Source organism: Centruroides sculpturatus, unplaced genomic scaffold (assembly GCF_000671375.1).
Source record: "Centruroides sculpturatus isolate CEXI.00-Female unplaced genomic scaffold, Cexi_2.0 scaffold31, whole genome shotgun sequence".
In the NCBI taxonomy this organism is placed as follows: domain Eukaryota; kingdom Metazoa; phylum Arthropoda; class Arachnida; order Scorpiones; family Buthidae; genus Centruroides; species Centruroides sculpturatus.
In genome coordinates, this window is record NW_019384496.1 from 571,890 (window position 1) to 593,178 (window position 21,289).

At 33.8% G+C, this 21,289-nt stretch overlaps 1 protein-coding gene across 2 annotated transcripts in view; it reads right to left on the reverse strand.

Moving 5' to 3' along the window:
- LOC111621942 (endoribonuclease Dicer-like) overlaps positions 1–19,460 on the reverse strand; it is a 120,866-nt gene extending 101,406 nt beyond the window's left edge. The window contains exons 1-3 of one of the 2 annotated variants that reach the window (XM_023364192.1): positions 19,115–19,460; positions 9,118–9,195; positions 3,619–3,778 (exon numbers count right to left, since the gene is read on the reverse strand). In XM_023364192.1, the coding sequence (XP_023219960.1) occupies positions 3,619–3,778; positions 9,118–9,195; positions 19,115–19,126 (250 nt within the window). In that variant the 5' untranslated portion in view covers positions 19,127–19,460. Of the gene's footprint in view, positions 1–3,618; positions 3,779–9,117; positions 9,196–18,849; positions 19,065–19,114 lie in introns of those variants that run through there. The other variant, XM_023364193.1, reaches the window with a different exon arrangement.
- Positions 19,461–21,289: the final 1,829 nt, after the last annotated feature.

The following is a 21,289-nucleotide window of genomic DNA, read 5'->3' on the forward strand; positions in this document are numbered from 1 at the left end:
CAACTCAAAAACATTTTCAAGAAAATCAAAACACACACAAAACATGAACATCACAACACACACATTATAGAATACATTGATACACTAAAACAAAAATTCGCAGCAAAAGCACGTAGACTCAAACGATACAAAACATGTACACTACGAAAACAACAAAATAAATTACTCACAAACAATGAAAAACTTTTTTACAGACAAAGCAGTACCAAAACAAACACTGATACACAGCACAGTGGCACACCAACAGAAGGAGAACTCACAACTTATTGGTCTTCTCTTTGGTTCAATGCTGTTACACACAAAGCTGATGCAAACTGGATCAAGGAGGAGAACAGAAACTTGCACAACATACCAACTGTGCCCTGTGCTGAAATAAACATACACGACATTCGCTACGCCGTTAACAGAACACACAACTAGAAGACACCTGTTGTAGACAACATTCACAATTTCTGGTACAAAAAGTTTACATCACTGCACCAGGAACTAGCTAAACATCTAACACACATCATCATCAATCCACAAGACATGCCAAAATTTCTTACTCAGGGCATCACCTACATGAAACCTAAAAACAACAACACCACAGACCCCTCACAATACAGACCAATTACATGTCTTCCAACACTCTACAAATTATTGACATCCTTTATCACAAACAAAATATACAAACACGTTGAAGAACACGACATTCTTACAGAACAACAAAAAGGTTGCCGTAGAAATCACAGGGGATGCAAAGAACAGTTACTCATAGATTCAGTCATTCTACGGCAAGCACACAAACAACACAGAAACATACACATGGCATATATAGACTACAGAAAAGCATTCGACAGTGTTCCACACAGTTGGTTGCTACATATTCTACACATGTACAAAATAAATCCATCCCTCAATGCATTCTTCGAAAACACTATGCAGCATTGGAGAACAACACTGCATCTCAGGGTTAGTAACACTTCCATACAAACAAATGAGATATTCATTAGGCGAGGAATTTTTCAAGGAGATTCCTTGAGTCCTCTCTGGTTCTGCCTAGCCCTGAACCCATTATCCAACATGTTAAACAACACACAATATGGCTACAATCAGTGGCATAGTGTAGTGGGGGCGGCAGGGGCGGCTCGCCTCAGGCGGCACTTTTTAGGGGCGGCAAAATTTCACAATAAATAATAATAATATCTTGTAAAAATTTGAACCATTTTATTTCATATTTTCGTCTCACCTACGATTCAGGCCGATTAAAATGAGCAAGCACAGAATAGTGTTACCACCCGGACAGTTTGGGAATCGACTCACTGTCCAGGTGAACGGTTAATTTCTCTCGGCAATATCGTGCGCAACCTGTCAAGCTTTTTTTTTTTTATGCTTGTACGATTTGTATTCATACACATCTCCCATATCCAATAGAGCTATGTCATCTAGGTTACTTACGTTACTCCTATCCAAGTCTCCCTAGTCCCTAACTGTACCTGATTTCGAACTGGCATGCTCTGCACATTATTCTTCGCATTGCAAAATGACATTACGCATGCGTCAGGAACTTTTGTTTGAACAAACCTTATCTGCCGTCCGGGTCGGCGATTTTAAAAAGGTGGCAACACTAGCACGGAATTTTTCATTACTTATTCTGTGATGAAACTAAATTTTAGTCTTTTAAATTGAGATACCTAAATAAGGGGACAGCGAAATTTTCCTTAGCCCCAAGCAGCTGATACCCATGCTACGCTACTGGCTACAATATCAGACACGAAAAAACAACACAGTTTACACTGTCACATCTCATGTACATGGACGACATAAAACTTTATGCATCCACACAAAAACAACTTCATCAACTCCTACAAATCACACATTCATACACTAAGGACATACAAATGGAGTTTGGCCTAGACAAATGCAAAACACTTCACATAGAAAAAGGAATTCTGAAGAAAGAAGATTTTGCACTTGGAAATGGAGACGTTATTGAATCCATGGAAGAGGGCGAGTTCTACAAGTACTTAGGATTCCAACAGGCCAAACTAATAGAACATACACAAATAAAGCAACGATTAATTAAAGAATACCAAAGTAGGTTAAACGCTATACTTAGAACACAGTTAAATGTAAAACACACAGTTAAAGCAATAAACACGTATGTTGTCCCAGTACTCACATACTCTTTTGGAGTTATACATAGGACTCACACAAATCTTGAGCATCTCCAAAGGAAAACAAGAACAATGCTTACTAAGCATAAACAACATCATCCTAAATCCGCTATAGAAAGATTAACCCTTCCACGTAAAGATGGCGGACGTGGCCTGATTGACATAGTTAACCTTCACTACAAACAAATACAGTTACTGCGAGAGTTTTTCTACAGGAAACAAGAAACATCACAATTACATAAAGCAGTAACTCTAGCAGACTCAAATAACACACCATTAATTTTCCAATGGTTTAGCTGTTTTATATGTTGATTTAGTGAATGTCTCTTCATTCCAAAAAAATCTTTCCGGTAGACTACCTCACAGCGAATTTAGGTTATAAACTCCTTTTATTGTTTTTTACAGATGCATTTTGAGCTGGGTTAATTTACTAGCTTCTCCTCAGTGCTTAAGAGTTCCATGAGTTTCATATGGTCTAATTTTTCATACTTATATGGTACTTTTAGTCCCATTTACAATATTTTTACCATTTTATAAAATTACTCAAAGGGCTTGTATCATGTATTGTAAAAATAGTACTGGTTGCAACTGATTTCTTTCTAATTAAATTACTTTAAGAACTTCTATCTTGTTACATCATAAAAAGGTACTGTTTGTTACAGAAATACTTTATATTAATTTATCAGTTTAGTGTTTCATGGCAAATTATACAGTAGGGCTATTTAATTACTTGTATAATTTAATTTGAATTTTTCAGACTACTTAGAAATAATTATTAATTCATTCCTAATGTGTTTTATTTTGTGCGCTAGCATGCAATAATTTTCAGAGAAATTTTGGATCCTAAAAACACACTGTATTTGTGTTTGAGATGATGCCTTCTAAAGCGCATAAGGATTAAGGATAAGTGATGGGTTTTCAATGACACTTCACAGGTGCAGAGTGTATACAGCAGTGTAAACTATGCAATGTTTTAATTTTTATTTTAACAATTTTCTGCATATTATATGTGATATGTGTTATACTTAATGGCCCACCAGTGGCCAAGTGGTTCCATTCCCTGAACACTGGGAGTTCAGTTTTAAGTTTGTGCCTCACCAGGATGGGCTGGACAGGTGGAATTTTCTGGGTTTTCTCCATGTCTGTAATGCCTGAATAGGGACCAGTTACACTTAAAGATCTCCCAGAAGGCATCCCCCTAGGCCGATCACCCAAGTGTTGTGTTGCCTTAGCAAAACAAAAACAATTACACCTATTGCAGAAAATTATATTTTTAGCCTCATAAAAAGAATCTTGTAATTTTTCTAATAAACCTAAAATAAACAATTATTTCTCATAAGTTGAGATTAAGTACTGCCACAAATAGCTTTTATAGAATTAAATTTTAAAAATAAAAGGTTAAAATTAAATTAATTTCTAATAAATATTTGTCAAATGTTTGGATTAAAATTTCAGAACTTACCTGTAGGGACTAAGAAAACAGTTCTTTTTGCTCTATCATAATCACCCAATGTTTGATTTGCATAATGTCTTATTAACATTACTGCTATAAAAGTCTTTCCAGTTCCAGTTCCCAAACAAGCTATTGTATTTTTTTCTTTTGCGATCTCTAATATTTCAACCTATGTTAAATATTTTTACATTAATTTAGAATACTACAAATATCATTTAAATTGATTACTTATTATTTCTGAAACTTATATTAAAATTACATATATTAAGTACAAAGATATGAAGTCAAAATATATGATAATAAAATTATTATTGATCAAATTTTGTCAATAACTGTTTAAGAATGCTATCACTGAGAAACTTCTGTGTTTATTTTAAGAGCCACATCAACAAAGTAATATTAACAATCAAGATATAAAAATTAGGTCTACTTCATATAGAAAATATTTAACTTTCATAACTAAAATATATTTATAATAATTTGTTCATGAATGAATAAGCTATCCAATTCAATGCCAGTTATATGACTGAACAAAAGAATCAAAATCAGAAAAAAGATAGCAAGACAACATTTACATAAATATAGTATTTCTCAAGATAAGATTTGGGGTCAAAAAATCTGATAGTCTGAGGGTAAAATGCTACCAGAAAATTGCTTCATCTCTTCAACAACCACTTTTTAAGGAACTCAAATCTTTATCATATAGAAAAAATGCTTTACACTCCAAATAAACCATCTTTAGTTTCAACTACAAGTATTTTATAAACTTCATATTTTATATGATATTCAAACAAAGACCTCTATTTAGTTCATTACTGAATATTAGTTTTAGATTAAACCCTTTAAATTATATAGATGCTCTTAAATTAAATTTTTTTCTTTTTTTTTTAAATATTCTAAATTGTGAGACAAACATACATGTATTTGTACAGTATGAAAATTACTAGAAAACTTTGTCTACCAAAAAATTACTAGTAGAATCTAATGGACCATAGGTATTGTTCAAAAACTATTTTCTGAATTACTCATACTCATGGATATTAATTTAAGTGTGAGGCTGGGACAACACACCTCCCGGAACCAGCTGTCGAGCTAAAATCAATATATTGGTGACTTATTACATAAATAGGACAGGTGTGACCAAGGAACGGGGTGCCAGACAATTTAATTGTCACATTCCAGACCTAATTCACAGATCCACGATCGTCAATCGTGAGAATGAGAGAGGGATCTTCTGCCAGGGTAACTTTGGATGGTCACCTTACAGAGAGTTCAAAGCGGGACCTGCTGACACTCCTGTAGAGGGGGTGGCTGGGACAGCTGTGTCTTCTCCTGGACAGAAAAATACACATTAGGTAAAATTTATGGGTCTGTCATCTGGGAAAGGGCTTGACCTAACTCCGGAGGGGAACGGCCCGGATGGGGACATTCAGCGACCCCATGGCCCGAATTGCATCCCTGGCAACAGACCAAGGAACCAATAGAATCACAGGGGACCATCATTCGGACCAACCAAAATCTCAGGATTTCGGGAAGAAAAAGGTTATAAAAGCCCAAAATCCCAAGAACACACAGAGGTTGGAAGAATACAGTCCGGTCGAGTGGGCCTAAGATTTAGAGAAGCAGAGGCAATCACGGAAAACTACAGTAGAAGACTCTGGGGACCGAACTTCCCGCTGTGGATTTTTACACAATATGAACAAGGACTTAACTTCCCTTCTGAACCATCGAGTGGGCTTGGGCTATGTGAAATGACTTTGCTACCACTTCCTCCTCCAACCGAGAGAAGAAGGAAAATCTCTGGCTACCTAAGTGACAGAACTTTTCTGGAGTGTGACACACGTGTTCCGTAGGAAAGACTCCAGTGTTGGGTGCAACATTTTCTATTGGACTACATTTTTTTTCCATATCTGTAAGCATGATTTTCCATATAAATAAATGCGTTGAATTGGTATATACAGTCTCTGTGTGAGTCATCTTTGCGTCCAGCAAACTACTACCCCCATACGGAAAAGGCTTTCTCGCATCATCCTGACAGATTGCAGGCAAAGCGAGGGTTGTAACCTTTAACCAAAAGGTCAACCCCACAGTGGTGTCGTCAGGGTTCCTACCCCACAAAGGAATTAGTTTATAGTATGTGAAAAAATTGTAAACAAGCAACATATATTTAAAAAATTATTAGTAAATACTTATTATAATTTAATTTATCTTCTTATTTTTTAAACCACTGTACTTTCAAATAAGCTAAAATAATTAATTTTGAAAGCATTAGATCAAAATTATGAAAAAGTTTTTAAAGAATGGTGGATACCTAATTAAAATTATTGCATTTTTAAAAAGTTTAAAATAAGATACTTTAGCATATAAAACTTTTTGGATTAGTCTAATGATTAAAAATTTAAGTGTGAAAACTTTCAGTTTTCACAGTTTAATTTCTACAATAGTTCATATCCACTCACATGCGAATTGAGGGTATGAAGGAAAACTGGTGTGTTCCAAGAAATTTTATAAATTATATTATTTTAATTATGCATTTTAAAAATTATATATGTAATATAAAATATTATATTATATTTAGTATTTCATTAATTTTNAGGAGACATTATATTTAGTATTTCATTAATTTTAATAATATAATTGTGTTAAAATTTAAATTAATTTTTAATTATGCACTTTTAAAATGATATTTTAGTTTCTATTTTAACCTTAAAAATATTTCAAATTTATCATGATAAACACAAATTGTCATGTAAATTTATGTCACTGCTAACAGAAAAATATAGTTGTGTTATTTGAATTCTTGTTACTTATTAAATTGTCTGGTAATGAGAAATGAATCCAAGTAGAGAATACCAAATAAGATCTTTTTCCCAGTATTTGTCAATAAGTTACTGTCTAATTGACAGATTTTTATTTGAGAATTTTAATAGTGTTTCTGATTGATGTCAGTTGAAAATTCAAATTATTACTGATGTTTTTACTCTTTAATGGCTGTAGTAATTTTTGTATTTTAATTATCTTGATAGCATTGTTCACATCATCCACCATATTTTCATGGAATGACTAGCATGCTGTGTATCAATGGGGGAGACCAGTATGCCACAAACCACCGAATTACCAGCATGCTGGTTAAAACTGCAACTAAAATATAAAATTAAATCAGATCAAAACTAGTTAATTAATTGTTAAAGAAAACATTCTTCAAAGTACCTGTACAATTAAATAATATGGTAATTTGACCAACTTAAAATCAGGAAGAAAATTTTCAATTACAAGATAATAAAACAATTAATAACTTAGTGGTGGTGGTGGTGGTTTAGTCAGTGTGGGCTACACTGATACACTGATCATCTACCCCAACCTTAAAAGTTACACTTTCCTCTCAAATTTTTATTATGAGAGTATAATAGTAAAAAGTAGAGAGTGGGCAGATGAAATCTGATGTTGCTGAGCAGTATGGCTTGAACAGGTCTACAGTAGGCCAGAATTCAATCTTATCTGGCATTTGATAATTAACTATTCATTTATTAATGTATACAATATAAAATATTAGAAATAATACTCCTCCCCTTTCAAAATCCAAATTGCAGCACCAGTAACCATTTATTAAATCAATTTGCTATAATCTTATTTTTTTCTACACTTTGTAAGTTATTTACTATCTACATGTGATAGTCTGATGAATTATTTTTGTCATTTCTTTTATATATTGCTTTTAATTTTAAATTAAAAGATGGAAATTTTTGGATTACAAGATTTCATTAAATAAGTTTAGTCAATAATCCTGCATCATTGTTCCAGCAAATTTAATAAACCATGTATCTAAAAAATGTCATTCTTTAATAAACTTTGCTGTCAATGATAAATATATAAGTTAGAAAAATATTTACCATTGACAACAGATGGAGATGGGCCACTTCGGTGGGAGCGTCCGTAGAATTCACCAGCTCTGGATGCTGGTCTTAACGATCAAATAGCTGCAGTCTGAGTCTAGACATAATCATGCACACAATACCTTCCAAGGGAACTCGATCAAAAGATCTCAAAAAATTGTCCTTTGCCCCTTCACTTTTAAGGGGATCATCTGGTCCAATCCGGAGCAGGGTCAGTAGCTCACATTCAGGTCTGCCTCAGACGAGATCCTGGTGTGATACATCCCGCTATGCTGACCCCTCCAGAAAAACCAAACTGCCCGAACAAAAGACAAAATTGCTTTGTCTCTGCCAACTGTTAGGCCTACATGACATTAGTGTACGTAGTGTTGACATATTTTCAAAATATCCCTAAAATTTATCAAAAATTGCTAAATTCCTTTTCTGCTACTGTCCCAAATTAAGTATTTAAATTATGTATTAATTTATTAGTTTGGTTTCCGTTCTGAGATTTGGCCCAATAAAGCGTCTGCCCCAATTAAACAAAATTGACTGTGCACATATACACAATATATATACAAGGTCTGTTCAAAAAGTATCGGACCTTATTTTTTTCCGCGTAAACCAATGATGCGTGAGAGGCCTCCTTCGGTGGAGTTGTGGAGGGGACAGTCATGCACAGCCCTGAATTTTTTCCCGCCTGCAGAAAGCGTCAGTCGTTGGCAATCGGCGTATGAGTGAGGTCATGTAGTGCGCTCTCGTCGGATTTCACTAAGCTGGAAAATGACTGAACAACGTGAGCAGCGATATTACATCAAATTTTGCCAAAAACCTTGGCGATACCCGAGTGTAAACCATTCGCAAGATTCAGCAGGCTTTCGGGGACGATCCTCGAGGCCAAAAAAAGCGCGGCAGGTCCGCAGCAATATCAAAGGTCATGTTGACAGTTTTTTCGACTCTCGTGGGGTGGTGTGTCGTGAGTACGCACCACAAGGCCAAACCATCGCAAAGGAGTACTACCAGGAGGTCCTTCGTCGTCTTTCCGATACAGTGCGACGCAAACGACCGGATCTGTGGTCGATCAAAACTTGGCAGCTCCATCGTGATAACGCATCCGCCCATTCTGCGCATCTGATTCGGGCTTTCGTCGCCAAACACAATACTCCTGTGGTTCGTCACGCTCCGTACTCTCTCCACATGGCTCCGTGTGACCTTTGGCTATTTCTCAAGCTGAAAATGCCGCTAAAAGGAACCCAAATTTAGTCGAGAGAAGACATCATGCGAAATGCGACGGACCGGCTGATAACCATTCCAAAAGATGCGTTCCAGCAGTGTTTCCAGCAATGGCAGGAACGCTGGGAGAAGTGTATACATTACCAAGGAGACTACTTTGAAGGGGATTAGGGTTTTGTACCTCAAAGTCAATAAATTTATTTTTGCCGACCAAAGGTCCGATACTTTTTGAACAGACCTTGTATATAGTGTGTGTGTGTGTGTGTCATAAAATATTATTATTATTATTATTAAATTAATTAGCAAATTTCAAAATTATTATTACATTTTAACTTTCATTATTAATAATTTTAGTCACATAATATGAAATAGATGGATAATATATAACAAAATTTTTACAAACCTGATATTCTCTAGGAGTAAATATATTCTTTTCAATTAGTTCATTTTCAGAAGTTTGTGATTCAGTGGTTTCTTCATCCTAATTTTAACAAAGACACATAAATAATGCAATTTAATTTTGTAATTACTGTATATAAGAGTTGCATAATTTCAAAATTGGAATATTGTAAGCATGATAGCACTGTAATAAAGATAGATGAATACCCAGCATTAGGTAGACAGTAGTTATTTTGGAAAATAAGTGAATAATCCTAATTAAATTTATTAAATTATCAATTAATAACAAAAAATTAAAAAAAATGTTTAATATGTTATATATTTCTACTAAGTTTTTGTTAAAAATCTGGCTGCCCCATTGTGGACATGGAAAAATCCATGCTGGACATGATTAAATATAAAAGTCCTCTTTAGTGGCCATGTGGCAAAAGTAGCAAAAAAAAATAAAAAAATGCTAGACTATGGCCAGATATACCATTGATTGATATATCATCAATAATTATACAAAATCATTGATGTCTTTACACAACACTTACACAGGACAATAGAACATGATAATATAAACCAAGATTGCTAAAAGGTGTGTACATGTGAGGCAGACATGTGTATCAGCTAAGAATTATAGGTGGCAGTGGCAGTAGCAGTACAATTTTAATTAGCATAGCATACTATAACCATTAAAAAGAAAAGATATCAAAAAACTAAAAACCACTATAAAGTATAAAAAGTAGGAAAATTTAGTTAAGTACAATAATAAAATAATAAATAATACATTACAAATGTCTGGTGAAAACAGTTAAAAAATTTTATAATTGATTTTTCCCTCTATCTTATTTGTCCAATTGCATATCTTGTTATTTCACATGGAGTTTTTTGAGGGGTTAATGCATTGTCATTCATACATGTTCTATTTCCATAATATTATACATGAGATACTGTGGGCCAAGGGTTAAATCCCTACTGACCACTTACTCAGCAACAGTCTGCAAAGACAGCCCATGTTGTCATTTCAGATGGCTTTTTATTGAGTGACATGGGTGAGCAAGTCGGCAGGCATCCTTGGATAGAAGGAGACAGGTTTAACAAAACAACAAACCATTTATTAAAATCTAAGGTTAACAAAATCGGTTAAATGTGATTAAATATTAGACAAATATACAAAGGGGCAGCTCTTAGCAGCTAAGCCTATTCTCAGAGAGAGAGTTCAAAATGCTCTAATAAAAATACCTCTATGAGGAAATAAATGATATGCGTCGAATGGTTCGTAGAAATTGGTGTAGGAACTGTTGTATGGCGATAAATATGGAAAAGCCGTGGTCTGTCTTCTATTGATATCTTCTCCTTTCGTCCGTTCAAGTCCATTGTATGGAAGTTCGGGAGACAAGATGCACGCATTGACAAGTATAACTTCCTTTGGATTGCTCTGAGCTTCCAGGGGCTCGAGCTTTTATTCGACTGTCATGGAAAAGGAGTCACGTGATTGTCAAATGTTGACAATAATGGTGCATTCTTGACACCCATGTGTCACCTTTCCATCTAATTGTTATCATAAACGGTGACCTGCAATCTAATTCTCATTAGGAGCATTTTTTCTATTGAAGTTGTTTACATTCTTCTTTCCCGACAACTGCATCAGATTCGCAGATTTCACACATGGCATCATTTAGTCAAACTTTTGAATTCCATTCTTGATGCCTAAAGATGGCTTATAAGCAAATGTTTACATCTTTGCTTTTTTCACAAAGTAATTTGTCCTGTTTTTCATATTTATTGTGAAGACTTAATTATTTTATTAAATATTGATATTATTGAAAATGATGATCTCCCAAACTTATTGTAAAAGTAGCAATTGATCTTCAAAACATACAGATGATAAAGAAACTCAACTTGCCAGTCATATGTTATAATTTATGTAGTAATTTTAAAGTGCTTATGCTGTCATATATCATTTACAATTTTCATTATTTTATATCGTATTTTTTTTCTGGTTTTAGAATCTCTGAAAATAGGATGTGTTTTAGATTTGACATATGTCATAATTAGCAATCTCTAGTTTCTTGCATCTTATTTCTCTGTCACTAATCTCATTGCATCATTTTAATAATTTCATTAGATCAATATTTGTAAAAGTAAATATTTAAAATGTCAACTTAGGCCAATCTCATTAGTCTATTATAGTAACATCAGAAATTCTTGGATTGAAATATCAGAAAAAGTTATGCAGTGCTCTCTTGATAATATAGATCAGTGCCCCTTTACTGGGCACTGATGTATATTACCAAGGTGTACAATACCAGCCCTACCAGTAGTCTACAAATAATTGCTCGAAGACCACCAGTGGATCTCCACATCACTTTGTGGGCAAAAAAATGGCAGATGAAGCATAATCAAAATGCTGCTGTTACTAAGGGCATCAATCCCAATGACACTGAACATCATATCCCCTATGCTGACACAGTGAGCCCAGGATACAAGGTTTACTTTTCCACCAAACCTCCTGAGTCAGCCATCAATATTTACACTGATGGCTCTAAAGTGGATAGAAGAGTGGGCTGCAGCTTCATCACCTAAGTAAACAGTGAGGAGATACACACTGAACGGTACAAGCTGGGTCATGACTAACATCTAAAGTTCAATCAACTTTTAGCCATAACAGAAACTATCAAATGGAGCTCTGAGAACTACAGACAGGATCATATACATATAATCATCGATAACACTACTGCCATTCACATTATCAAGAAAAGTAATACTCATCCCCTGGTTAACCAGGGGATGAGTATTACTTTTCTTGATTTTCTTGGATACTCCAGCACAGTACTAACAACAACCACCTTTCTTGGACTATGGCCCATTAGGGCAATATTGGCAACAAATGTGCAGATGCATTGACTAAGGCATCTGCTCTCAGCAGGGATATTCCAATCTGCTATAATAAGAAAACCTTCTCATATTTGAACAAAATCCTCTGGTAGGCATTATGTACTAACTGGCAGGCAACCTGGGAGTAGAAACATAATGAAACAACATATGCCTTCTTCCCTAAAATTGATGGGATATACTTGGTTTACACCAAGTCATAATCTTACACAGTTCACGACTGGACATGGCCAATTTAATAGTTATTTGCATGGATGTGGCAAACAGGACTGTAACCAATGCACCATCTGTGGGGTAGTAGATGGGTGTGCTCACTCTTTCATCCACTGTCCATTGCTTCAAAAGGAACGACTGCCCATTAAAATTGTCTAAGTGAGGGAATTGCAGCCACAACTCTCTCATAAATAACAAGACTGATCCAATATTTCACTGAATTTACCAAAAATTATCAGCAGATAACTCCTGTGCATGGCCACTGTATGCAACCTGGGATAACCTCCATTATAGAAATTTGAAAACCACATCTCATTTCATAATTGTTAATTACTTGTATATACTTATTTTTCTATATAATTGTCAGTTTAAAAAATAAATCTCTGTACTGTACAGTACATATCATATACAGGTATACCTCGCCTTACGTCAGTAATTGGTTCCAGGAGAACGACTTAAGTCGAAATACGACGTAAGTCGAATTTACTTGTCTCCGAATCTACTTGCCACTAGGCTAAACCATAAATTACCAATTCCCGTTTTGTATTTTATTTATTAATGCACTTTTAATAATATATGGTTAATAAGGATCTATTTTAAGCTTACAAACAAATAAATTTTAGTTTTTAATATAGTACAGAAAAAAGTAATTTAAATTTACGAATGCATGTACTGTAAATACAGTATATACTTGTAAATGTATATATTATAATATGATTTTATGTGCTTTAAACATTTTTCTAGTGATATTACGACTTCAATATTTGTGGCGGACAGACGTTAAGTCAAATAAAATGACTTAAACTTGATTTTTATTTTTCCATATACTTTTTTGACAAACGATGTATAATCGGGAACGACGTAACTCGAAACGATGTAAGTCAAGGTATACCTGTATATGTTACATAGACAAGCATACCTGTTTGTCTATGTAAAGGCAGCTATACACATTAAGTTAATCCTTTGAGGCGCCTGACTTGAGGAACTTCAAAATTTCCTATCGCCCACAAACGAAGAAAACCTCTCAGCAGAGGGTGGGGCAGCTTGCCCTGGGCGCCACTTGCAGAGGGGAGCCAAATGGTTTCCAAGAAAAACAAAATTTGTTTCTGGAGGGGGAGGAACACCAATATAGTGTCGCAGCCTGGGTGCCAGTTATGTTCGCTACGCCATTGTGTTTATTATTACGCCACTGACGTTTATTGGCAACAAATTCTATTAAAACTCGCGGGAAAAAAGTATGCATAGAAGTCTATGGTGTAAATAGTAGTAGTAGTGGTTTGGTAGCACTGATCACAAAATTAATTTTTCAAGAGAAATCTTGGGCTATAGATTATGTTAAAAAGCATCAATTATCAGCGAAAGACAATGGCAAGTCGATTTTACTACCAAAAAAATTCATGGATTAAATTTTATAGACGAATATATATTAATAATTCTCAACCACATCCGATATTAGTACAAATTGTAAACATTATTATCGCAAATTAATTTTATAATTTAATAATTAAAAAGAATTTATTAAACTTTGTCTTATTTTAAGTTGTCATGTTTTAATTTACTTGGATATTAAAACAATAAATTTTTTAAAATGTAGAAGAAAATGATAAAGAGTATCAAGATGTTTTATGAAAACGGAAGAAATGAATTGAGAAGTTTTCTAAATATTAAAATTATTTATAATTTTAATTTACTCAAGAAATTTTTGATCCGAAAATAATTTATAACCTGAAAAATTAATTTATTAGGTTATAAATAATAAAAGTTAATAAGGTTATAGAAAATAATTCTTCCAAACATTCACGAGACATTGTTCTTGAAACATTCACGAGACACATTTAGGTCGGCCTGCGCAGTCTGACACTGCGCCAGGAAAATCAAATGGTTTTTCAATTCTACTCCGGTAGTCGGTACAGTTCGCCAAAACTGTTAAATTTCCCTCCACACACTACCAAGAATTATAAAGGTCAGGTATGCATGGTTAATCCTTTGAGAATTAACCTAACGAGTATGGGCGATTCTACTCAGGTGGTCGGTACAGTTCGCCAAAACTGTTAAATTTTCCCCCACACACTTCCAGGAATTACTCAAAATCAGGCATGCATGGTTACTCCTTTGAGGATTAAACCCATCATGTATAGCCGCCTTAACATAGAATATTGTCTGTCATGTATTAGTTTTATATTGTATAACAAATGTATAAGCTCACATTATCTTGTAAATATCTTGTATTAGCATAGTTTATTTTACTTTGTAAATAATTATTGTCAATCTGTATATACACTTTAAAATATATATATCAGATTAATCATTTGTTTGGAACCAATTTTGAACTTTAAAATCTAAATGTACAGTACTCAATTTTACTTTACATGCAACACTACTGTTTTCCCCCAATTGTGCTATGCAATATTGGGATGTACTGCACACTGTACATACTGTTAATAAAAAATTGATTGATTGATTGAAGGATGCACCCGACATGGTGTTCCAGCAAGATAATGCCCAACTGTACATCGCATAGTAAACTCTCATCAGCGTGACTGGAATTCACATCCTCCCCTGCCTAGTAGCCTCTTCAGATCTCTCCCCCATCAAATATCTGGGGGACCTTGTCCGACATGAGATGCACCAGGGACCACAGCCACATACTATAGACAACATACTATAGACAACATGCATGCCAGTAGACACAGATTGGCAACAGATACCTCAGGCAACAATTAATCACCTCATTGATAGTATGCTTCCCAATATAGTGGCTTGTGGGGGCTGTATTCATTACTGAATAAACAGGTTTTGTTGCATATCTTTGTTTGTTCTTTTAATCATTTGCATATTTCTGTCACCTCTATCTGTTTTGCAATGTGCATGTGGCTACACACATTCCTTCATGGTGTTGCAATTTCACTTTGAGGAATACAGCAAGTAATAGTCAATGATTATATGCAACTCATTTTTTGCTGATTGCTTCTTTATTCGTCTCAATAGAATAAAATTTTAAAAATACAATAGAGAGACTTTCTAACTCATTTGACTCCATTTAAAATATTTATTCTCTCCTTTTTTGAAAAAAAAATCTCACTTTTTAATATAACATTGTATCTATTTTTAAAATGAACAAGCTTTTGGTTATAACAGCAGATGGTTTAATGTTTAAACTCCTTTGCAAACTTTTATGCTTTGCTTTTAATATTGCCCATCAATTAAAAATCCAGCATTTCTTTTAACTCAAAACCATTGTATTAAATGCTTTGTTGGCATCTCTAAAAATATATTTTCTAAATTTTTAGTAGCTGGGATGTTATTCGGCTGCAATTTAAAAAAATTGTAGACCTATACATTTCCACTGTCATCTGTCTGTCTTTCCTTAATTTGAAAACAGAGTTTTGTCAGATGGAAGATAATAATTTGATTAAAAATATTTCAGATGGAAAAAAAAAAAAACATTTGTATGCTTCAAGAAAAAAGTTGATAACACAGACACTGAATGTGAATCAGGATATTCAAATGATGATGAAACAGTTGATAAGAATATAATCTCAACAAAACAAAAAACAAAATTCCTACACTGTTCAATATTTAATTAATGCTAACAGACAAATTGTAGGTATTTATTTACTTACAAGAGCCTCATGGAACCTCCTTTGCACCTAGAGTTCAAAAATCACTGTTTAATGCCTAAACATTACTATTACAGCTAGCTCATCTGGCAAATTATCTACAGCAATTATTACAAACTATGTAAAAGATGTATTATCTCCAAATATAACAGAAACTCATTATTAATAATTGACTCGTGGAGTGGACAAACAAATATTAATATTTATAATACAGTATTTCAAAAATCTATAAAATCGAAATTCATGTGAAATACTAATTATTCCATCAAAGTATACATCTATATGCCAACCTTTGGATGTTGGATTTCATAGACAATTAAAATTTTTAGCTAAAGAAATTTTAAATGCTAAACAATTATTCTTTAATGATTCTTTGACGAAATTGTTTTGGACAACTAGAAATGGCATAATAAAATTACATTCGCTTCTTCATCATCAAATTATCTGCACCAATATTTAATAATTTGATTAAATGTGCACAATTTGCTTCTGGACTCTCATATTATTTCTTGAGCATAATGCTTAGTGCTATTATGGGCTGGACTCTCAAAAATTCAATTTTTCATGTATAACAAGTTTGATTTTCTCTTTTAGACACAGACAGTTTAAACTGTGTTGAGAATAATTGCCAAAATCTTTGATTTGTTAAATGTGCACGATGTCAACAAGTTCTTTGTTTATTTTGTTTTGTTGAAAAATATCACATAAATAGTTCTCATCTAATAATTTGTGAATATAATTACTTTTCAGTTGAATACATGTATTTAATAATAATGTTTTGATTATTTTTCTTTATATTTAATCTATCATTACTTTTATCGTATTTACTCACATATAAGACGAGGTTTTAATTCATTTTTCACTGCTTCAAAAACCTAGGTCATCCTATATGATGAGCAAAGGATTCTTTGTGTATTTGCAATAAGTTTTGTCAACCCTGTCTTTGTATTTTTTACAGGATGCTTGCTCTCTGGTGTTTTAAAAAAAACTATTTTATCTGAGTCATTTGAATCATTCTTGTGTACTGTCATGAGTAAATATGAATAGCAATAGGAATAGCAAAGCTTTTGAATTGAATTCCGAATTGAAATTTGAAAATCGGCTTACCAGCGGCCAAGCAGTTTTGTTGAGAGTCCGGTCACGGATTCGCACCTCACCAGAGCCCTTAGTCTCGAGTTTTTCATGTTGTACTCAAATTGGCATCATCGAACTCACTCATGTTACTATGACTCACATAATCAGTAGGCTCGAGTTAGACCCGTCGAGCAAACTCAAAAAGTGAGAGGAAATACGTCATACTCACTTGGTTACATATGTCATTAAGCATGATGGGATTATTTACAATGCATCTGAGTTTGTGACTATAATGATTCGACCAATCAACTGAACTGCAACAAGTTGTAAACAAATCCACTTGAATTAGTTTGCACGTGTTGCAGTTACTTTTGTTAGAGCGATAAAGAAAATGGAGACCTCTTTATTGCTTTATTTAAAAAAATCAGTGACAAACAGGAAGTAGTATTAGTCACATACATTGAAAACAACAAGAAAATGAACTCTAAAAAATTTGACAACAAGTTTACTAGGAAAAAACAATTAGATATGTGGAAGGAGTTAGTTGACAAATTAAATGCATGCTTTGGAGCAAAAAAAATCCGTTGTGGAATGGAAAAAAGTAAGTATTTTAATTTAATCCTTTCTTCAGTTTTCTTCCTTGATCTGTTTCTTAAATTGTTCAACAAACTTAACACTTCTGATTAATAAATAATCTTAATATAGTGTGTATGCTCTTAATAATTTATACATATAATTTACTATCATTTTAATTCATTCTCTTTTTCTATGAATTATACTTCTTTTTAGTTTTGGAAAAATTTGCTATATAATTTTATCAAATAAAATTTTTTTTATTAGTGCTGGCTTGACATGAAGAAAAATGCGAAAGAGAAGCCATCGAGAATAAAAAAACAGCAGAGAAAAGACTGGGGAACACTCAATAAATTGATGAGCGTCAGACAAGCATTTTTCGAATCCAGTTTGTCGATATTCTTTGATCCAGTCACAAAATGTTTGGAAATGTTCAAGAGCATTGCTTAAATGGACTTGTAAAGATTGCCATAATTTGCTTATGATATTAACACACAATAATATCTCATACCATACATGTAATGATATGATAAATTCTAAACTAAGCATTTCGTTTAAAACCGAATAACAATCACCGAGTGTGTCTGATTGTGCCGTTTGATTTTTTAAGCTTTCGATGCATTCAACATCAAATTGCAGTAATACGGCCTTCACTGCCTCGATTCTGCTTTCTCACCTTCTGTCTGATAAAGGCTTCATAGTAAGTTTTAATTTGTCTTTGATTAATTCCCAGCATTTGCTGGAACTTGAAAATAGAAAATAAATTTTCTGAATAAAACCAAAAAATGTTTTTGCTGCCACAGAAGAATTAGCTGCATCTACCAACAGCAGATTTCAGCTATGACAACCGCAAAGTGTAAAAAATGCCCTGGGATTAATATTTAATATTCAAGTTTTAACTCCACTAGTTATGGGATACTGTACTGCTATACTTTGAATGGCTTTCTAGCCATTGTGAATCGTGAAAGTAACATAAACAAACACAATGGGAAATCCCCAGCTCTGGCTGGCAGGGATTCCCCGCAATAGCAACCCAACGACAGCAAATGTTGCTAGACAAATAAAAACAAATTTGGTATGTCAATATATCTATCATCTTATAACGAGTAAAATTTTTTTGTTCAGTTTATGGCTTTTATGTAATGCATAAATCTTCGAAGCACAAGGCCCCTCGGACAGCAAGGCTGTAGGCGGTGGCCCACGTCACCCACGCCTTACGTCGCCTCTGTTGTTGTGGAATTAAATTAATGTAACTTCGAAATTCCAGTCAATAAATATGCATTTCAGCTACAGTACTAAGACCATTATTTTTATCCCTCTCTCAAAAGCCCAAGCAATGCCAAATGTATGCAGCTAGTTTAACATAAAATACAAACCTTCTGATCCATCTTGTCTTTATTCTCTTTTGCTCAATATAGTAATTTTTCAGGCATCAACCACTATAACAACGTGCAGCTACCAAGTCAATTGAAAAACTGAAACCGAAACTAACACAGACCGAAAACGTCTCCGATTAGTGAACATAAATAAACAACCGACCAATCACGTTCAATCCTTTGATATGCAATAGAATATCGAATATATTACTTTTTATTGGATATAATCAAATATTGATATTTGGGAAAGACAAGTTATATTTACTTTATTATCCATAAGTATTTTCTTAATTACTTGGATTAAGGTCACGTCAAATATTTCCAATTCGCTTTGCTCATCTTGTGTAAGCAAAATCGAGTCACAAAAAGTAAAGTCCTACATTATAAATACTTATTCATAGATGACGAAGCTTAATTTACTTTTCTAGCCAATAAAAATTGAATATGTTTAAGTAATTTCGTCTCTTTCGACTATCGAGTTTTATCTTTTTCTTTCATTTAAAAATTTTCGATCACAAATACATCTACATTTCCTAGTAATAACTTGATTTCAAGTTTTATCAGGTCTAATGAAGAAAACTTTATTCAAATACTGTCACGTGAGCCTCCGACTTGCGTCATAAAATTTCAAAATTTTACCATAGCCCTCTGGTGAGTAAAGATGTTATTCGAATAAATAAAATATTTACGAAGTTATTATTCGAAGATAAATAAATGTTTTCTCTTTTCTAAGCATTATGCTCAAGAAATTATATCTAAAACACAATGTTAGGATTTTAGTAAAATCAATAAAAAAATTTTATTTAAAATATCCAATAAAAATATTTAATTTATTTGCAATATATTTACTATTTTCATATTTCTGAAAAATATTGTGAGGACGGGACCTCACCCTTAGACGGAAACTGGCTGTCGAACCGTGGCCAATAAACCGGTTACCTATTTCGTAAACTGCAAAGGAACGGGGTGCGATACGATTTAATTGTCACATTCCAAGACCTAACTGACACGTCCCCCATCGTAGATCGTGAGGGAAAGCGGGAGATCGACCGGCGGGGAAAGTTCGGTGGTCACTTTATACTGAGTTCAAAGAAGGAATTGCGGACACTCCTTCGGAGGGGGCGGCTGCTGGGACAGACTGAACCCAGCTTCGCCTTCTCCGAGACAAGAAAAAAACACATTTAACCGAAATTTACGGGACGGTCTCACGGGGAAAAGATTGACCCGACCCGGGCCCTTAGTCTCGAGGTTTTCGTGTTACAACTCCCAACGTGTTGAAAGTGTCACGTGGTACCATCTCACACTCTGACGTCAAATTGGTAGTCTCGAGTTATAACTCACGTGCTTTCCCATCTCACCAAGTGAGTTGCTACTCACGTTGAGTCGAGCATGTGAGATCGCTACACGAAAGTGAAAATGGCTGATGGATACGCAATTCTTATCGCTATCGAAGAGTTAGATAGAGCCGAAAGGCGCTGTTTGAGAAGACAACGAATTTTTCGACCACGAGTAGATGCCATTTCTTTTCGTGTCAAGTCAACACTAATAAAAAATTTTCATTCATAATTGATCAAATTATACAGCAAATTTTTCCAAAAATAAAAAGACGTATCTAATTCACCGAAAAAGAATATTAAAATGATAGTAAATTATATGTATAAATTATTAAAAGCATAGACACTATATTAAGATTATTTATTAATCGGAAGTGTTAAGTTCTGATTAATAAATAATCTTAATAGACAAAACAATTTAAGAAATAGATCAAGGAAGAAAACTATATGAAGAAAGGATTAAATTAAAATACATTTTCCATTACATAAAGGATTTTTTAGCTCAAACACACGCAATTAATTTTTCAATTAATTCTCTCCACAAAGCGAATTGTCTTTTTCTTGTAAATTTATTGTCGAATTTTTCACTGTTTCACTTCATTTTCTTATTATTTTCTACATATGTTACTAATATTTCTTTTTGTTCTTCGCTTATTTTTAAAAATAAAACATTGGACGTTTTCATTTTGTTTCTGCGTACTATATTGCTATAAAACAACTTTTAACTGTAGCACGTGTAAACTAATTCACGTTGCTTTGTTTACAACTTGTTACAGTTATGTTGATTGGTCGATTCATTATAGTCGCAAACCCAGATGCATTATAAATAATCCCATCATGCTTAACGACACGTGCAACCAAGTGAGTATGACGTATTTCTGCTCGCCTTTCGAGTTCGCTCGAAGAGTCTAACTCGAGACTACCGATTATTTGAGTCATAGTAACACGAGTGAGTTCAATGACGTAAGTTCGAGTACAACACGAAAAACTCGAGACACGTCATTGAACTCACTCGTGTTACTATGACTCAAATAATCGGTAGTCTCGAGTTAGACTCTTCGAGCGAACTCGAAAGGCGAGCGGAAATACGTCATACTCACTTGGTT